This window comes from Crassostrea angulata, chromosome 8 (genome assembly GCF_025612915.1).
Source record: "Crassostrea angulata isolate pt1a10 chromosome 8, ASM2561291v2, whole genome shotgun sequence".
Taxonomy (NCBI): Eukaryota; Metazoa; Mollusca; class Bivalvia; order Ostreida; family Ostreidae; genus Magallana; species Magallana angulata.
Window position 1 is genome coordinate 16131650 of NC_069118.1, and position 20416 is coordinate 16152065.

Sequence of the window (20416 nt, forward strand, 5' to 3'; positions counted from 1 at the left end):
GCTCTTTTTAATCAACAGGTGGATCAAAATCACAAACCACGTGTTCACTCTCATTGTTCCAGCTGCTCACTCTTTATCACTGATCAGATTTCGTTTTCAAATATCTGAGCACTTTAATCGCTCCAGTTGCACATTCCCCGACGCTAAGCAATCCTTCACCAATGATGCAGAGACCACGTGGTTCTTTTAGGCTTTGCTTTAACGCTATCACTCGTAGAAACACGCCGTCGCCGTTCAAAAGGTGGATGACGTGATTCGCCCAGTCTGAAATAAGGTAATTACTGAAGCAATCCGTAGCTATGGAGATGGGTTGAAACGACTTCATCTTCCCCACTTCCCTGTTTCCTGTATACATGAAACGGGGATGTCCAAATTTATCCAAAACAGCTACTGAATTTTGGCGATGGTCAGTTGTGCCTATGTCTCCATTTTTGTTTATCGTTATGTAGAGCGGGTGGTGTTCTGCTGGGTAGAGAAACTCTTGCTCGCTGAGACCCTCCTTGTTGTATTTGACAACCTTGTGTTGTTCCTTTCTGTGAAGACATACAAATAGTTGTGGACCGCTTCTGCCATCGAAGCTAGCCAATCCTTTTGGAACCCACTCTCCAGCATTGACAAAGGTTCTCGCACTTCCGTCGGACTCTATCCTTTTTATCGTGTTGTCCGATTGGTCGCTGTAGGCGAGAAGTCCATCTGAGATTCCTGAAATGTACGAACTTTTGTGACTCAGTGTTACTGAATCGATCAAGTTACCGTTAGTGTCAAACAATTTCAGTACTCGGCTGTATCCTGTTGCCCAGAAACGCCCGTGGCTTGTAGCAACAAGGTCGTATATTTTGTTTCCTTGGTCGTCGGGTCCAAAGCCCGTCTCTATCAGAGATATCAGCATAGGGTGTTTGAGCAAACATTTGGATAATTTCTGCGGGACATCGTATGGTACTCTGTATTCTGGCAAATCAAGGATGCGGAATCTTTCTACACTTCCAAATAAGTCTTTCAACGTGTCTTTTTCAGGTAGTTTAGGTTGAAATTCCACTGCAGTAAAGTCCTTTATGGGAGGGATAGTGCTGTACCTTTTCATTTCAGAATTGTAATGCAATAATTTAGCTCTATTCTTTGATATGCCTAAATCCGAATTTTCTCTGATTGTACTTTCCAGTTGTTCTTCTATTTCTTGAAGCATAAGTTTGTCTTTCTCCAACAGATTTAGCTGGTCAATTTCCATCTGCATCAAGTCATTCTTGATATCAACAATAACGTCCTCAACAACTTGATGCCACTTGGCTCCCAGTTGTGTGACGGTATCAGACAATGACCTGAAATGAGCGCGAACGGTTGTAATGCGATACTTGATTTGTTCAATCATTTTCTGATACAAAGGTTTAATACAGTATTTCAAATTATTTTGTTCTTTATCCAGACAGTAAGAGACGTTATCTATCTTCTCCTCCAGATCAATCAAATCGTGCGATTTGTGTTTGGCGGCAACACATTTTGGGCATATTGGAACATCGCATGTCTTGCAGAACATTTGACATTCGACTCCAGTGTGGTTCTTACACTTATGAAACGTATAATTTTTTTTTCTTTTTGTGTTACAGACGATTTCGTGACCATCCTCTGATTTTTGTTGGATGTGAAATGAAACACAGTTTGTGCAAAGTTGTTTCTGGCATGGGTTACAGAAACATTCTGAAGGATGTTCGCAATATTCACACGTAACTAGAAATTGTGCTGCCATCTCATCTCATTTTAGATTCTAAAAAAATGAAACATTTAAAACAATACATCAGTTACTTACAATTTTAACAGATGTACTTCTGCAACATTCTAAAAATAGACACGCAACCAAAGAAATACTCTTCCTCCCGCTTTTTTATGAGAATAAAATCGGGTAATTTTGTGCAAAGAAAATATTGAGATATTTTGGTTTTAACTCTAGCTAGGCTTTAGTTTTAACCATTTAAAATTTTGTACAGAAGTAACAAAAATACGCTTTATTATGCTTGTCATGACCATCATATGGTAAACAGTTCTTGATTTGTCCAATCTAAATCAACCTAAACAAATTTTAAGACATTGATATATAAAGCTTACTTAGAGTTTTCATTTAAATACTTTGCATTCCTTCCATGTGAGAGGCTCTTGTATATATTTTTTTTATTACAATTTAGCATTTGTAGTGGAATTCTACAAATTACGTAATAGAACATTGTTTGGTGTCGTATTAGAGTGCCTGATATACTTCAAATCACAAGTGTTTTAAGTAGCCATTATAAAAAAATAAGGATCGGGGAATTACCGGATATGAAATCTCTTTATTAAAAAAAACATGTGCAGTAACCCCCTCTCTTAGTACATAATATATCAATTTAGCTGTTTTGAGGTTGCAACTTAACATTGATCCTATCTACGAATCCTTCAATTCTTCACACAAACAGATAAGACAATTTTATTTCCTTTTTTTGACCAATCATTAAGAGTCACTCAATAGTTATGTTTAGCTGCATGCAAATCCTAAATAAATATACAACGCAATTTATAAGATTTGTTCGGTGTTTTTCAGATAGCATTGGTTCAGTACCTTACAAACAAAAACTATTTTATTATCTTAAACAAACTTTCGATATTCATTTGTAATGATGGTTACAAATTATGATATTAGGGCGTTTTCTTCCCATTCTATCAGGATATACCAACGAGAAATAAAACGATTAACCAAACGTTGCAATTTAATTTTATCTAGAAATAACTTGCAATATTCAATGCCATAGAATTGGGTTATATAAATACTGTAATATAAAATGTATAATGGTCTATGACTCTAACTGTTGCACTGATACATTTAAATGGCTCAAGGCTGCCACAGTATGAAAATAAAACGGCACAAAGACCAACTTCTGAATTGGTCAAGGTTTGAACAACGTTTGCTTTGTACTGTCTGCTCATCTTTGATATGATTGACTGGAGTAAACAACTAAAATAAATCAAGCAACATCGAAACGTAATGATCATTACATCTCCGAATCTTCAATTGATGGAAAATCTTATCAAAGAGTTAAAACTTTTCAAACTATATAAAATTTACAACAAAAATAAACGTACCTTTTTTAGCGTTAAGATGTATCATTCCTCAAAACTGTTCGTCAATATGGAGCTAGATTCAAAGGAGAACATGTCAAAATAATGGAGTTGTGACTAAAAGTTTCCAAACTGCACCACCAATTGAATTTTTACCTTCCTTGTTTCTACAAGGACACGCACTATTTCCTCATTATGCCTACACAGTTATGTCACCAAACGTTTGTTTTTGTTGTGTGGTTTAATTTTTCGATAATTACACACACTAACACACACACTCTCTCTCTCTCTCTCTCTCTCTCTCTCTCTCTCTCTATCACACACACACACACTCTCTCTCTCTCTCTCTCTCTCTCTCTCACACACACACACACACACACACACACACACTCTCTCTCTCTCTCTCTCTCACACACACACACACACACACTCTCTCTCTCTCTCTCTCTCTCTCTCTCTCTCTCTCTCTCTCTCTCTCTCACACACACACACACACACACACACACACACACACACTCACACACAGTCACCCACCCATCCATACCCACGCGTGTATTTGGAGAGGACGTTTATTCAATGATATTTGTAATAACAACAAACTGTACTATTTGTTCATTAAGACGAATTTATTACACAATTGCCCCAATTTTAAAACAATTGCAAAGACCGTTTAACGCTAAATTAGCATGCAATTTAAATCCATTAACGGTCGACATGAGGATATGAAATCCTATTAGAATCCACGTTATGACCTTTAATTTAATAATAATAAAAAAAAATTCTGTAAGAGGATACTACTGGTCTTAAAATCATTAAGATTCGCATTTTATTTGGAGATAAGCAAAAGATAAGTAGAATGCTTTGAAATTATTCAGAAATATACTTTTTTAAATTCACTGAGGAGGAATAATTTTGACATCAATGTGGAAGATATCATATACCAATCTGCTCAGGATATCATGTAACTTTACAAGAATCTTTTTAAAAAAAATATGCACTTATTAGCCAACGGTTTACCGACAAAATTTAACAGCAATTGTTCAACTTAAACCTATAATATTATAGGTTGTACGTTGCTCTGTTTGAGGTAGAGTTTATTTGTTTATTTCTTTAAAGAAAGTTTAATGATTATATGTTGTGCGAAATAATGCCGCTCAAGAATTTAGGTGGTAGGGGACACCTCCATAATGTGATGTGACGTAATCGAAATTAACAATAAAATCAAGTTTAACTTTGTTTTATTGTTTACTTGCAAAATTGTTACCTATCAGCGTAGCGTAATGGGTTGCAAAGAACTATATATGATATTAGTCAAATTTGGCCCCCATAATTAGCTATTTTTAAAATGATTCAGGTACATTAATTTGTTGTGTTAATTTATAAAAGAGTTGACATGAAATATGTTTTTCACCTATTTATTTGATTTATATGCACTCACTTGCAGTATATGACGTCAGAAATGACACTATTTCTATAATTCAATCAAAATCAATCAAAAATTTACATTTTTCTTATCTTTTTTCGAATGGGAAATATAGAGCGACTCTTTGAACAAGAACAAACTGTTTGTCACTTATAAGTAATGAAAAAATACATCTTTGGTGAAAATATTTTGTTTGTTCAAGCAGTCGCTCAATGTTTCCTAAAAAAAATCTGCTTCAAAACAAGCTGTTTTATGCTAAAAATGAGAAAATTGCGGGAAAAGGTAAACTTTATGATGTCATATTTTTAAATTGTGGGCACTAAAATCAAAATGAAAATTATGAAAAAACTTTAGATGTATATTTGTACAAATAAAACAAAGAATTACAGTAAAATGCCAATGTTCATTTTAGGGGGCCATTTTAGATAGTCCTTTATAAATTCTAAAATGATAAAGTATTTTGATTATAATGTACTTTAATCCACGTCAATATCGACAGGTGTCTACAACCTTAATACATGAAAATGATGAAAAACACGATAAGTTGGATATATTATTTGTTCAGATTATTGAGTGGACTCCCAAAGTTTAACTCTATCATTGAATATTCGATGTCTTGTGTTGCTATGGATGCCTGAGAACCCGATGATCTAAGCAACTCGTTATGTAAAGTCCTAGTGGTCACTGTATTTTCTGGATTGGTATGCTGTAATCCTGAAGAGTTCCAGTGACATTCACCATTGTTGAGAGACTCTGTAAAAAAAGTAAAAAGAAATAAAAAATAAAGCTTTTTTCTCATTTTTAATGAAATGCGTGGTTAAATACTGCTTCAATTTTGTTTAAACGATCCTTTCATTCAGTGATTAATCAATGCCATTGAAGTTTTAGTATGTTTAAATCATTTATCCTAAACAATACACACCACTTCACATTAAAAGCTAGGATGGTGAAAATATCTTTTCATGAATTTCAGAGACAAGTTAGATAAAACAGCAGTATTACACTATTCAAAGAATTTTTTGATAACAAATATTTCTATCGTTAATGATGATGGTGAGTTTGTGCAGCTTGAGAAATCATAAATGATGATTCGTCCAAAAGTAGAGCACTAGCAAAATTTGCAAACTTTTTGCATATGGTGGGTCTTGGAGTTTTGGAAACTGTGGGTCGTTGACTTGTCATGTAGCATTTATCTAAGCGCTGCAGGTCTGCATCAAGTATCCCAATATTGTAAACTATCCTGTTCACAAACTTCTTACAATTTCTTGAAACTGTGTGCCATAAATATCCATCGATATCATTTTTTTTAAAAGTATTGTGTCAGAACTGATCTTGTTATATAAAAACCGAATGTCAGTGCGCAAGACATCCATTAAAAGAAAGACAACATTCAGTTACTGCTACTTAGCATGTGTTTTATATCCTACGATGCGATGTTTTGTTTTTTTTTTTACTTTGGAACCTTTTAAAAACCGTGCAGCTTTTATCCAATCAAAGTTACTATACCTAATTGATCAATTTGACATATTTTTTTAATTTGTATTTAAGCCCATTCTCTGTTAAAGTTTAGTTACTTAGATTATACTTTTGCTTAGTTTGTTTAAAAATACCGATATATTATTTGTCTGATAGCGATGTCAAAAGAAAGTTGTCTTGCTCATCAACGGAAGTTATTTGAATTCATTTCTTTTTGTCATAATTCCTACACAATCCTGAAGTTTTATTTTTGGGATGATCCAGTTACATGTCATTGTGAAAATTTGTTCAATTTACTTGTTGTTTGTGAAATCGTGACAACTGTAGAACATTTAGGGAAAATAGCTAATGAAATGTTATCATTTAAAAATAAATACAAACAGGGAAATATTTTCAAACCTTGATCCTGTATTTTTAGGGAACTTTGTGTACACGTATTTCCGTCACTCTGGCGTATATGTTTATTGCTCTCCAGGAAACCTGTGTTCGTAGAAAACACGTTCATAATGAAACCTTAAATGGAGCAAACATATATACACCTACCAAGACTTTATTTTTCTAAATTAAAATGCATATGTGTTCTACGCAAGGCATACATTATAGTGAATGAATGTAAACACAAACAGACGCGTTCATTTTTCAAGTATTACTTCTTTTTTACAAAATTCTAAATTTGCAAGTGTTAAACATTTACTCCTATTGCCTAATTACTTCAATTGCGCCTGTATATCAGACTCTGGGTTAAAGGACTTATCACTATTAATTGCATCAACAGTTATTTGTCACTAGATTATGATTTTTTGTTTTAGTAAGATTTTAGGCACCCCAAACCATATCTATTACTATATCAAATGAGATAATTGCAAGGTAATGCTGTGGAGGGCGGAGATGTGTTTACATGCGTTATATTGAATATAGATTCAAAATTCAATCACCTGCTAGAACACAACAACAGTTCCATCATCCTCAGTTTGAATATTATAATACTAATGTCCTTCAAATTACTATTGCTTGTGGATTTATATTTAATTTAGCATTTATGGCATTTATTTTGTTACATTTCTTTTTCTAATTATGATTTACTAATAAAATTATCATACTTTTTTCTCTTTTGTTGGCATTTATGGACAAATTAACATACCGACTTTTTTCTTGAGGACAAGGAAAGTTACGATGATGATGACGACTACAAATGCCGTGCATACAAGTCCCAGTGTATACGGTAAATGGTTTTCTGTCTCCGCGGAAACTTTGGTTTCCGCTGATAATGTAGTTTCACATTCTTTCTCAAACTCTATCTTATACAGGTAATCATCGACGGTCAATTCACATGATTTGTTCAGATAGAAGGACTTTTGTTGATTTATGCCTGTAGATAGATATTTAATGGTAAACAATGATCTCTGCACATTACAACACAATAATAACGTTAATTCTTGAAAATAAAATAAAAATATTCTCATATTTTGAATATAAATACAGTTCTGCCTGTTTTCTATTCAGACATGTGCATTTTTGAAACAAAAACCAAACACTAAGATACGTTAAAATTCCCACAACACAAAGTCAAACTTGAAAAATATTATTACCCAAGAACACTCGGGCAGCTTACATGAACAGAATCAATTGATTTTTTATAAATACTGTTGATAAAGATTTTTGTAAACTGAAAACGTGTCAAAACATAACAAAATTCATTCTGAAAAAGACGTGGTATTGTAATATTGCTTCTGAAAGTTCATATAATATGAAGAAGCAGTAAAAATCCTTGAATTTTAACCTTTCGAGTAAAGTTTTAAGAGAACTACCTCTAACTGGAAGAATGAGAGACATAAGATTATCTGTTGATCCTTGTACATTGTACAACCTTGGAAGGCTGGTGAGAATAACATCAAGACGTGGAGAATACCCGGTGTAGTTACAGCGGAGCTCAAATGTCCGACTCTGTAAGACAAATCATCAGGTGATTCAAATCGTTATAAATGCGTTGAATTAAAACAACAATAAAATAATAGAGATTGATTTTATTGAAAGAGAAATTTGTTATTATATTCAATAAATTTAAAGATTTAGTTACTTATTGACAAAATGCAAACGCAATATATAAAAACGAGTGATCTGGATTGTTGGGGGGGGGGTTGTTGTTGGAGGGGAGGGGGTGGATGACATAACTCAACATTTTGGTTTGACACATATTTTAAAGAAGCGTGTCTTTCTAAACAGAGAGAAAAACCAAAGAAGAAAAAAGAGAGAACAAATACTTTTACTTTGAATTACCTGCAGTTCATATATCAAACATTTCTGATCAGTTCTGAGATCCATATGATATTGCCTGAACCTTGTTCCGTGCAGACTGTCCCCTATTTGGATAGAGAAGCCCTGCAGGTGTGAAGAACCTTAAAAAGGGTAATGATAGTTGGATTAGGTTTGAAAATATCGTCAACCTAAACGAAACGGGTATTAAACAATATAAATTTCTATGCGTTTTAGCATCAACGGTGTAAAATGTAAAGATGAATTACTAGTACATCAAACAACTTCTGAGGGAAGGGATGGGGCATATGTTACAATTTGACTCAATGATTTGTCAACTTCTATATAAAGTATACCCTTTAAAAACTTTAATTAGTCCGGATGTTTTGGGGGATACAAACACCGATATTGACCTGATGTTTGCAATTAAAGTGCATGACTGGTTGGGTGTTTTTTTATTTCAGTAATTAAGCTAGCCTATTTTAAATTACTAATTAATCACGTAATCGAGAATTTTTGGATCAAATGAAAGTGTGTTTTATAGGTTGTTTTACTTACGAGGTGGTTTCCATTTAATTACAAAACTCGTTTCTTTATTGGAAGAAAATGTTGAATGTAATTCCTGACACCTTGGCTCAGCAACTCTAGTTCCAGCACTATAGATGTATGATATGTCTAAAAATCAAAAGGCAAATTAATCTTATCAATTCTAAATAGTACCTCTTCACACAAACTGTAAGTCAGACTCATCGTTTCCTAATTTAAAGAACTAAAGAAGTAGTTTAAGGCATCTTTATAACACAAGAACAATTGTTCACGGGCCATAAATAATACATTGCTCAATGTTATAATGCAGATACGTTGCCTGTTAGATGTCAACTAGAATATTAATGGATATTTTTTAGATTTTAAATTTTAAAATTAAAAAAAAAAATTATAAATTATATATTTTATAAAAATTGCTCACAATATATGACAAAAAGTGCCCTATTCTAACATCAAACTCAACGACCATAACTTAAGTAAATTTAAGTAAAAAATATGGTTTTTAATTTACTCAAGTCATAAACAGTAATCTCTCAGTAATGTCTGATCGTTGGATACGACAAATAGCCATATTCTCACTTAAAAATTCAAGTGAAAGATTTTCAACCATCAGATCTTCCTTAAACTTTTAGGTATGGTCTTTTATGCCATACATAATTCTTAAGTAACGGAAATTTCCTAGTATTTTGGGTTTAAAATATACTTTGTTTCTACATATTTTTACAGCGATCCTCTTAAAGGAGATTAATTTTGTCTTATAATGACCACGATTATTCTACCCACTTAATCTCAAAGTTTATCCATCATCAGGGGCCCTGATTTTCACAATTTTGGTTGAGACTTCAGTGTAAATTCTAACCATGCACTTGTTTTGCCTTCTATATGCCCAGTTGCATAGGAGAAGACGTCTAAAAATTCAACAATTCAAATCGTGCGTCGGACAAACATTGGATGATACACATACAACATCAATTCTTCTCCATTTTTAAGACGATCTTTGTTCTTATCAAGAACAACAACTTTAAAAATGTATCTAGGGTTGTACGAGTTATAGTTCTTCCTTAGTCAAAAGAAGTCATCGCAGTCAGGTTAAAAGTTTTCGAGCTATTTTCCTTTTTGCAAATTGTTGTTAAATACGACAAAAAGATACTACATGTAGTATATGATAAATTCTTACCAAAAAAACAAATAAAGTAACAAGAGATGTATATCTTTCTTGGTCTCCCACAAATACCATTTTTATTAATTAAAGATATATATTCAATTTTAGGGTGTTCATATACAGAAAACAAATTTGTTTTAATTTTTTTAATATAATTTATATATGTTTAAGTTGATAATCATGAATCCAAAACGAATCGGTATTTTTGTTTGCGATATATAAATATAATTACATAATTGGCAGGTTCAGTAAATGTTGATTTTTTTTTCTGGTTTTTTTTTTATGAAGCATATTCTTATTGTTAACGTTTTTCGTCGTTGTACAATGTCCTCTTCAAGTTCATTTATTTTAGTACATGTGTTTAAAACACAACGAAAGCTATATTACTCCTTGCATTCAATATTGATAACACTTTAAGATTAATGTTGTATTCAAAAGTAAGGAGTTCCTTATCACTTCATTCAATTAAGATACCAGATTTCAAGAGCTTTGAAAAGAATTTGATAACCGATACATGTATCTTGCTATTTTTAAAGCTGCTTCTCTTGATTCGAGAAATCGTGCTTGTTCAAAACATTCTAACCGCTGCTATTTTTATAAAGATTTAGTAGATTTCAAAGCTACAAACATTTCTGCACCAACCAAAGCACTTTCCTTGTATAAATGAATATAAACCTAAAGCATAAACTAGCCTAGCTCTCTCTATCTCTCTCTCTCTCTCTAGATCGATCGATCGATCGATCGATCAAAATGTTATAGTTAACTAATGTAAAGATGTCTAAAAAGAGACAAAAACCGCATATATGTTAACTTGGCTATTGAATTAGATGGTGTTCACGGTAAGTTGCAGGAGTTACATCCCGTTGACGGCCATGTTAAATATTCATTACATTTTTTTCTAATGAATATTTTCTTCAAAATGACCCGTTTCTTCTTTGATTATTTCAGCTAGGAAATCAGTTTTCAACAGCTCAAACGATATAATATCGTGGAAGAGGATGGTCTTTTTAATGATAGCATATATGTCCAGATTATATTTTCAAAAGATAAATAAAGATTTCTTTAAACATAACCGATATTTTACGCAAAATTATTTTTTCTTTTGTTTAAATAAAACGACAGAAAAACACCCCGCATGCTGATCAGGAACCCGATTACTGACCTAAACAAAGTCATTTCCTGTTTTGATATCGGTATAGTTAATTTATGACGTCGTTGTAATTAACTTTGATCAATTAATTTTATTTGTAGCAAAGTATTTTCATTAATTATCCTTCCTTCTCTACATGTTGATGAATCACAATGTAACAAGTGAACGGCCGAGTGAAGCATCCAATCGCGAGAGAAAAATCTCTTGTACACCTCTGTATTTTGTTTGAAACTCTGCAACCACGTATTTGCATTTTAATTCAAACACAATCAAATGTGTTGCAGAAAATATGCAAAGAACAAAGTTCACCAGCAAATAAACTTTGAAATGCAGTCTTTTATTGTACAACATATATGCTTGAAAATGAATTACGTTGCCTTTACTTTTATTGAATTGTATTAATAATTCGCAGATTTTTTTTTAAAAAGTAAAGTTCAAAATAAAGTTATTCATGAACAGTGGAGGTGGAGGGTTTAAATGTATGGTTTTCAAACCTTGGGTTTAATTCAACTTTATATCTTGATCTTTTAAGGTCGTTTATGTATAAATTCGATGCTAGTTCAGTACGTGATTGTATTTGTATCTTTTTTTCAATCAAATGACTACATAGATATCAAAATTAGAATTTGTGAGGAATTTTTACATTTTGCAAATAAATGAGAAAGCAGAAGACGATTCCTGTTAAAGTTAGAGGAGGATACTGTGGAATCATCGTTCGTAGGGGACCAATGTTTGTGGCTTTCGAATTTACATCCCCATGAACATATGCACACTCGTTTGTTTAATGCATATGAAAATCCCGATTACACTACCAGCGAAAATGTTGGCTACCCACGGACATCGGCCCCCACGAATAAAAATGATTCCAAAGTATATCTTTTTTGTTCCTCTCCACATAGTCTGGTCCTGATTTCTAGAAAAGGCTCTAGAAATACGTTTTAACGGCAAATGATTATTATTTGGTCCAGTATGTTTATTCATCATAATTAAAGTATGCTGAGTCTGAAAAAATATTCTGGCCTTCATGAAAATGGCGTTAAGTAAGTCAAAATGGCGATTCAAAATAGCGGACACCCAATCTTAAAATTTTTCTCTTAAAGTCTCTTCAATGGGAAAAAATAATTACATACACTTATGAATTGGTCTAGCATAGTATTTCATCATATCCAATTTGTGCCGAGTCTTAGAACATATGAACTTTTACAAATGAGGTTGGTTAGATCAAAATGGCGGATAACAAATTATTGTAAATTCTTCCTTTATTTTTGAAATGGACAAAAAGCGCGAGACAAACAATGAATATTCGGTCAAGGAAAGTTTTTTAATCATAAATTAGGTGTGATCATTCAGGAATAATATGCTGTTTTCAAGAAAATGCCGTAAATTATCTAAAAAAATGGCGATTCATAACAGTGGACATCCAGTTTTTATAATTTTTTTCTTTAGTTTCTTAAATGAAGAAAAAGCGAGAAACAAACAATTCTGTTCATCAAATATTCCAATCATAAAAAAGGCCTACTAAGTCTAAAGATTTATGCTGGTCTCCACTAAAACGGTGCTTTTTATGTCGTATTTTTTCCTTAAAGTTTCTTAAATGGGGAAAAAGCATGAAACCAACAAATATAATTTGGTCCAGCAAAGTTTATCAAGATAATTAAGGCATACTAAGTCTGAAGAAATATGCTGGCTATGACGAAAATTGCGTTAAAAAAATACATGTAAGTCAATATGGCGTTAAAAAATGGCCGACAGCCAGATTTCCTCACTTTCTATTTCACTATTTCAGAAGGAAAAAACATTAAAAAAAAACAAGTATAGTCCGGTCCAACAAAGTTTTTATTCAAAATTAGGGTATACTGAGTTTGAAAATATATGCTTATACTTTTCGAAAGTGGCGTTATTTAGGTCAAAATGGCGTTTCAAAATGGCCAACAGCCAGATTTCATAATTCTCTGTTAAAGCCGTTTCGAGGGGTAAAATGTGTAAGTATTACATTATACACATATGCACATGACTTGACCGCTTTGACGAATAAAAAAAAACTTTTTACTAAAAAATGAATTATCTTAGTTTTGTCTAATTAAGGCACATTTCTTATTTAAACATTTTTTGTTTATCCTTTTCAATATCCGACTTGTTCCTCAACCTTCCCGGGGGGTTTCAAATGAGCTCGTAAGCAACATATCGTTAAGCTTTATATATAATAATAAGTATGCGCAATATTTTTGGGCAACTCCAAGAATTTTACTCTTTTTAACATTATTAGGGACAATTTATACATTGTTTAAATAAAAGCTGCCTATTTCTTCGTTAAGGATAAAACAACCTCTTGCAAAATTGTCAACATGTGTTTGGCCCAAATGTGCTCAGGAAAGCATAGAAGTACATAAAAAGCAACGTGCGTCATTATTCAGAGGAAAAGTTGAGGCTTCTTTTTTATGCTAGACCATACCAGTGTCAATTTGCAACATATCCTCACAACTAAGCTTGCTGATAGATGTTTGAAGCTCTTTAAAGACGATAAACATCCTGTTGTAGAGAAAATGTTTCCCTTTTCTAGTCTCTTCGAACTTCGAATTAGCATTTGGTTCATTTCATTCGCTGATATGGAGTGACAAAACGTCTTATATCTACAGCATATCGAGAAAATCGACATACTAAGTTTGCAGAAACATGTTAGAGAAGAGGAAATAACTGACCAAAAAAATCAAAGAATTCGAGAAGTTCTTCAGTTATATACAGTGTATGCCTAACCAAGACACATTGCCCACTGACATGGTTCAGTTTCCTTCATTCTTAAAATCAAAGAGCCCGAGAATATGCCCCAACTTAGGATATGCCTTACGTTGCTTATGAATCAAAAGCACACCATGGTAATGATGGGAGACAGTCATATACAAGCATGCCTGTATTGTCATGCCCAGCCGAGATGAGATAAAAAATCAGAGTACTATCAGACGGAGGCATCATTTTGAAGGAAATAAAACTAATGACAATATATGATTTTAAAATATTTTTTTCTGTTAAGTTTGCGAGAGTTATCTTTCTTGCGGTATTGTCAAAGTTATACAGCATCTTCATATATAGACACAAAATCAACGTCGCCGGATATAACCAATGAATTTATTCCGCGGTAAAATTTTGGGAGCCTCATTTTAATAGAGTGGGTTCTTACTTTCTTTCAGGACGCCGATAGCTAAGCATTGAAACTGTAAAGCGGTAAGGTATATATTTTTGTTTTATTTTACTGATGGAGCCCAATAAAGTACTTATATTGGGTCAGTCTATTGTGCGCCGCTTTCAACAATTCCTAGTAAGTAATGAGGATGTTAGGTACTGTGAGGATCTTGGTCTAAGAGCAAATTATAGGATATTTTATAGAGGAGTGGGAGGTCGCACTATTTCGGGCATTCTCCGCGAGGATGCAAGTTTCATTGAAAAAGTAAAACCTCGTAACATAATTCTAACTGTTGGGGGCTCCACTACCGCCATTTCCAAATTAAGAGGTGACATACAAAGATTATTGGATGCGAGCCTTACTAATTCCTCATTAGCTTCGTACTCCCAGGCTTGGACAGTTTTTAAAGATTTTGCCGAGAAATATGAGTTAATTATTGAGTTTCCAGTGAAGCAACACATATTAGTATACATGTACGATGTTGCATACCTATTTTCAAAGGTTTATGCTGCAACAACTATTTCATTATATCTCTCTGCTATTAGTTACATCCATACGCAGGGGTGTTAAGGAAGCATATGGGCAATTTAGCGTCTTATTTTGACTGTTATATTCAAAATCGTGAAATTAAATAAGTATTTTAAATACGATCAAAAACTTAGTATTATCCTTTGAAAGAGATGTCAGTTCAATAAAATCGGGTAGTACATTACTGCCACATTGGTGCATTATCACGTGACAACTATAAATAGCTTACGTTTTTTCCTTAACATAAAATGAGATAGAACAACACTACCCCGCAGTTTCCAAAATAAAATAAACATACCAAGTGAAGGCAAAACATCTCAGTTTAATCAAAACTGCTGCTAGAATCCTATGTTTTTCTAAATTCAATAGTTATTCATCCGGTTCTCGTAAAACCTTCCCAACTTTAATAAAGTTTGTACGGAAAACGGCAAGTTGCATCAAAACAACACACAACATGGGATTCTAGCAGCACTTTTCAATTTAAGCATTGATCAAACTAACGATACATATAAAATTCCAAGTTCAATATATGCGGGGTAGTGTTGTTCTAGTCGGATTTTTATATCGTAAACAACGACAGAGGAAAGCCTGGCCGAGAAATAAAAGCAAATTTACATACCTTTTAGCGAATGATTGATAAAACTATTATCTCTCCCAGTATTCTTATGTTCCATTCTCAATAAATCACACCACAATATTTTATTAGAGTTCTTAGATTAGTTATATTTTGAATATGTTTACAATGCTTTCCGATCAAATTCACACGACATTCAACTTTTAGTCATGACGTCATCAATGTGTAAATCTACGTAATACAAACTAATTTCTGAAAAAAATTTGACTTCAGTATTTTTATTTGCTTTTGGTCTACGTTTCGTTGCTTAAATAATTGAATATGTACATAATAACTAAGATTTGTGATTTCACGAAATTACATGTAACTCAGAATCCATATGCTTCCTTAACACCCCCGCGTAAGCTCAACAGTTTTGGGGATCCATGCTCGTCCTTTTTAATACAAAAATTGCTCTTATCAACACGCAAACTTAAACCTTCACAAGATGTTAGAATACCTATTACAAAAAATATTTTGCATCAAATTTGTGACTTTTTATTACATGTAGTTACAGTTTCCATTGCATTTGAAAAGGCCTTGTTTAGAGCAATGTTTTTGTTGGCCTTTTATGGATTCTTGAGAGTCAGGGAAATAACATCACGTCGAAAGGTAATTAACAAAAATTTAATTCAGTTTAATCGAATTTCCAGGCAGCAAGATCATTTAATTATCAAATTTGTTGCATATAAACATCACAGGGCAAACCATTTTTTCTCACTATTCACTCTGCAAGTAACAAAAAGTATTGTCCAGTTCAGAAGAAGACTACATTAAGTTAAGAGGAGTACAAAATGGGCCACTTTTTTGTTATGTACCAAATATTCCAGTTTCCAGGGGTAAACTTTCGGCGGTATTCAAAAAACTGTTTATCATTTGCAAAGTTGGATATGAGCCGAATTACTAGCCATTCTCTCCGGATAGGCATGGCGTCTCACTGTGCGGACATTGGCATGAGTGACAGCAAAATTAGACTTTTAGGTCGATGGAAATCAGATGCATTCAAAAGTTATATTAGCCCAGTTAATCTAGTATAGAGAGAGCAAAGACTGACTGTGAACTTATGGATAGACACTGTTATTCAGGGACATATGTATATTTCTTGATAACTTATATTGCGTAACTAGGACTGTCGGTTATAGTTTAATTCCTACCTATGTGTTTGTATGTATATGGGACTAAGGTTTGTAAGGCATATGTATATCCTGGCAAATATTAGTCCATTTTTAAAGGTATACGAATGCACTTTGCCACTTAAAATTTTCTTCCCCCCTCCTTGGGGTCTGAACTTGATTTAATTAGAATTAATCAAGTACATGGCGCTTTCAGACCACAAGGATTATGTTTTGCATAAATTATCTAATCAATCACATCATTGATTACATCAGTAATGGGAGTTATGGATTATTTTAGTTGTAAAATATTATGGCATAAAGAATTAAATATTCATAATTTTATGATTAATTTTATAAACTTATTAATTATTGTTATATAATCATCTATTGTCATTTTCCTGATTATTTCAAACCAAATTTGGTTAAACAATAAAGTCACAAAAGTGGCAGAGTGCAACATACCTATTTGTTATGTGATGTTTTACTGTACAAAGATGAAGGGCTCAGGTGGTTCAATTTCGAGCAGACAGAGGTTAATTATTTCATGAATATGCGTGGAATAATGCTATATGCAGTAATGGTCTATTTTGAAAATTATCAATTATGGATAAATGATTTTTTTATTCAAGGAATAACAGCGCGCTTACCGCTTATCGCTTATTGTCAGAATTTAGTATTATTAAGGTTGACATCAGAGTTAGGTAAATAATATTAAAATAATTACTGTTGTTCTCCTATTTTAACCTTATAAGTTTGTTATATTACTACTTAAGGGTGTTTATTTTTTTTACAAAAAAGGATGGAGGAAATTATTTTGCATCACAAAACAACACTGTACATGTTATTAAATGCATACAACTCGAATAACTCTTGAGTAATTAGATTAAGTATCATTATATTTCCTGTGTATAGTGACTTGCAAACCCACACCTGTTCAAGACAAAAGATAGCCTCTAAATTGGAAACTACTTCGTCTACCCCCCCCCCCCCCTTTTCTATCTTACAGAAGGGGTATCGTGATTATTGAGTGTCGTCGATACAGATATTCTCTTATTTTGATCGTTAAAAAAAAAGAGAGAGAGAGAGAGAGAGAGAGAGAGAGAGAGAGAGAGAGAGAGAGAGAGAGAGAGAGAGAGAGAAAGAGAAAGAAGTATACCAATTAAACTTTAAAAATACGGTATAGTTTAGGCGTAATTTTACGTACATTCATTTGAAATATACTAATATTATATATTCATAAATTGAGTATCCACAAAAGAACACAGTACACTGTGATTGAATCCAGCATGCAGTTTCAGTCCGAGTGCACGTGGTACCCCTGTTAATTATAATCAAATCAACGCGCGAGGTGCACCACGTGTTCTTTCCAAATAAGGGGAAAAGTTTCGTTCTAATAGTTTTCATTTCAAGTAAGAAGAAAAGTATGTTTAACAATAAAGTATTCTACACTGTTTGTGATGTTTGATTTCAAGTAAAGAGAAGGGAAGCATACTTAACAATGAAGTATTATACACTGTTTGTGATGTTTGATTTAAAGATTGATATACAGTGTTTTTAAAATTCAATTTGTATACTTCTTTTTTCTCAACAGAAATCTCTCTCTCTCTCTCTCTCTCTCTCTCTCTCTCTCTCTCTCTCTCTCTCTCTCTCTCTCTCTCTCTCTCTCTCTGGTTAAGACTATGGACACAATAAACACATGAACTTAATTTTGCTATTTATTTTGAATTTGCAGAGAACTCAAGTTCAGTTACATGGTACCAAATTTAATGATATATATTATAGCTATTGTTTTTGTCATATAAAAGAGTTCATGTCAATGCTATTTTTTTTCAAGCGCAACACTCTTATCAGCTTGGTAAAACACACTGACTTCCAAAATCACTTGCAAGGGGGGGGGGTGCAGTGGAAAAGAAAGATACGTCTCCGCGGGAGATTAATTGATAATACGCAAACGAAGAAGCACACCATGTTTATTCATTGCATCTCATTATTATTTAGTATTTCGTCCACCGCTAGATGGTGCTTAGGGAATCCTCATTATTTGACGTCACGGGCAAGACAATCACAATATACGGAGGCTGTTATACAGCCTCCGTTTAATTAAAGTGATGGTTGTTTGCTGCTGGAAATAATGACCTATGATCTTATACCTTAAGCTTTCTTAGATTTGATAGCTTGCAACTGCCCCACAGGTTGTAGGACTTTTATGTGTGAATGTAAACGTGCCAACTTGCAGTGTATAGATATTTGCAAATTTCAAATCACAAACTCATCATTCAAAAAAAGATTGTGTAATTAACGTATATGAATGGTCAACAAATTAACAATTAAAATTCTCAGACATGATTTGTTTCGCTGTTACTATTTATATAGTAAAGAAAAAAGTCCATATTTTTTACCTTTTAAATCTAGGCAATTTTTTTTTAAATATTTTTTCTGAAGGAGATCAATACAGTCTCACGACCATCCTCTTAATAAAAAGCTAGTGGATTTTTTTTCTCTTGGTAAAATTGTTCAAATTTGATTGTAAGTTACAATTTAAGTATTGAAATTATGATACTCAAACATTTTTCCCGTTTAAGAGACCTTTGGAGAAATTAATAAAATTTGGTTATACACCAATTTGAATTGCCATTTTGACAAAATTAATGCCATTTTCCTGAAGACCAACACATTTCATCAGACCAATTCATGATTTTTTAATGTTATTTTTTTCCATTTAAGAGACTGTTAGAGGGAGTGATGAAATTTGGCTGTCCGCTATTTTTACCGATTTACCGCCATCTTCTAATTAGATCAGAACATTTTGTTGGACTCAGCACACCTTAGATATGATAAAATATTATGCTGAACCGAATTATAATCGTTTGTTTCCTCATGCAATTTTTAAGACTTTAAAAGAGAATTATAAATGTTTACTGTCGATCGACCATTTCGACGCCATTTTGACCAAATAAGCGCCATTTTTGTCATAGCCAGCATATTTTTCAGACTAAGTTAATTATGCAAAAAAAAACTTTGCTGAGCGGAATTATCATTGTTTCTCTTATGCAGTTTTCCCATTTGAAAATCTCAAGGAAAAAATTATGAAATCTGGGCATCCACCATTTTGAATCGCCATTTTGACCTAATTAACGCCTTTTGGGGAAGACCAGCATATTTTTGCATACTTAGCACACTTTAGGTATGATAAAATACTATGTTGAATCAATTCATTATTGTTTTTCAATAATGAAAAGACTTAAAGAGAAAATTATGATGTTTGGTTGTCCGCCATTTTGAATCGCCATTTTGACCTACTTAACGCCGTTTTCATGAAGGCCAGCATTTTTTTTCGGACTCAAAACACTTTATTTATTATTAAAAACCATGCTGGACCAAATGATAATTATTTGCCGTGAAAAGTTTTTTTTTCGACTAAATCGGACCCGACTAACACGCATTAGCGAAAACATCCAAATGACAGCAAACGATATACAAATAAAGTTAAAAAAAATGAATATTAAGTTACGTGGAAAATTATAAACTAAAACTGAGTATCATGTGCAACAGATTGGGTCAAAATGTGGTGGTTTTTACCGCTTTTATGATTTGAGATTGGTCCAAGTTTTATGGACCACCTCCAAGCCGTTTATAGAAGATAGAGAAGATGGTTTGATAGCATAGTTGATCGTATGCCAATGTTCTTATGGGTATTAATGTGTGTTGAGATTAGAATGTTTTTGTTTTCTCTCAAAATAAGTTGCGCTTGTTTGCACTTTCCTGTTCTCTTTGCTAAGTTTTTTTTTTTAGAAAACTTTTAGCTTGATACATATTCCATCATTAAAAATTGATGGACATATTTAGGACGAGAACTATTGAATGACCCACTGATCGTTAAAATATGCATAC

The 20416-nt window shown here is 33.0% G+C and overlaps 2 protein-coding genes across 3 annotated transcripts; both read right to left on the minus strand.

Moving 5' to 3' along the window:
* Positions 1–74: 74 nt before the first annotated feature.
* Positions 75–3353, minus strand: LOC128161734 (uncharacterized). Its single transcript, XM_052825111.1, has 2 exons — positions 3106–3353; positions 75–1759 (listed from the first exon to the last, which is right to left on the minus strand). Exon 2 carries the CDS (start codon positions 1739–1741, stop codon positions 77–79), a length of 1665 nt encoding a protein of 554 aa, XP_052681071.1. The 5' UTR covers positions 1742–1759; positions 3106–3353; the 3' UTR covers positions 75–76.
* A 1131-nt stretch (positions 3354–4484) lies between these two features.
* Positions 4485–8929, minus strand: LOC128161791 (uncharacterized). Of its 2 annotated transcripts, XM_052825182.1 has the most exons (6): positions 8792–8929; positions 8258–8376; positions 7789–7924; positions 7122–7349; positions 6380–6460; positions 4485–5257 (listed from the first exon to the last, which is right to left on the minus strand). In XM_052825182.1, exons 2-6 carry the CDS (start codon positions 8300–8302, stop codon positions 5058–5060), a joined length of 690 nt encoding a protein of 229 aa, XP_052681142.1. In that variant the 5' UTR covers positions 8303–8376; positions 8792–8929; the 3' UTR covers positions 4485–5057. The 2 variants fall into 2 exon arrangements, with proteins under 2 accessions (XP_052681142.1, XP_052681143.1); XM_052825183.1 differs by lacking the exon at positions 6380–6460.
* Positions 8930–20416: the final 11487 nt, after the last annotated feature.

Coding starts and splice junctions, on each gene's coding strand:
- LOC128161791 (XM_052825182.1), bottom strand. CDS start 8,302: ATGGATCTCAGAACTGATCAGAAATGTTTGATATATGAACTGCAG. Junction 7,925..8,257: donor GTTTGATATATGAACTGCAG/GTAATTCAAAGT, acceptor TTTGTCTTACAG/AGTCGGACATTTGAGCTCCG. Junction 6,461..7,121: donor TGTCCTCAAGAAAAAAGTCG/GTATGTTAATTT, acceptor CTACGAACACAG/GTTTCCTGGAGAGCAATAAA.
- LOC128161734 (XM_052825111.1), bottom strand. CDS start 1,741: ATGGCAGCACAATTTCTAGTTACGTGTGAATATTGCGAACATCCTTCA.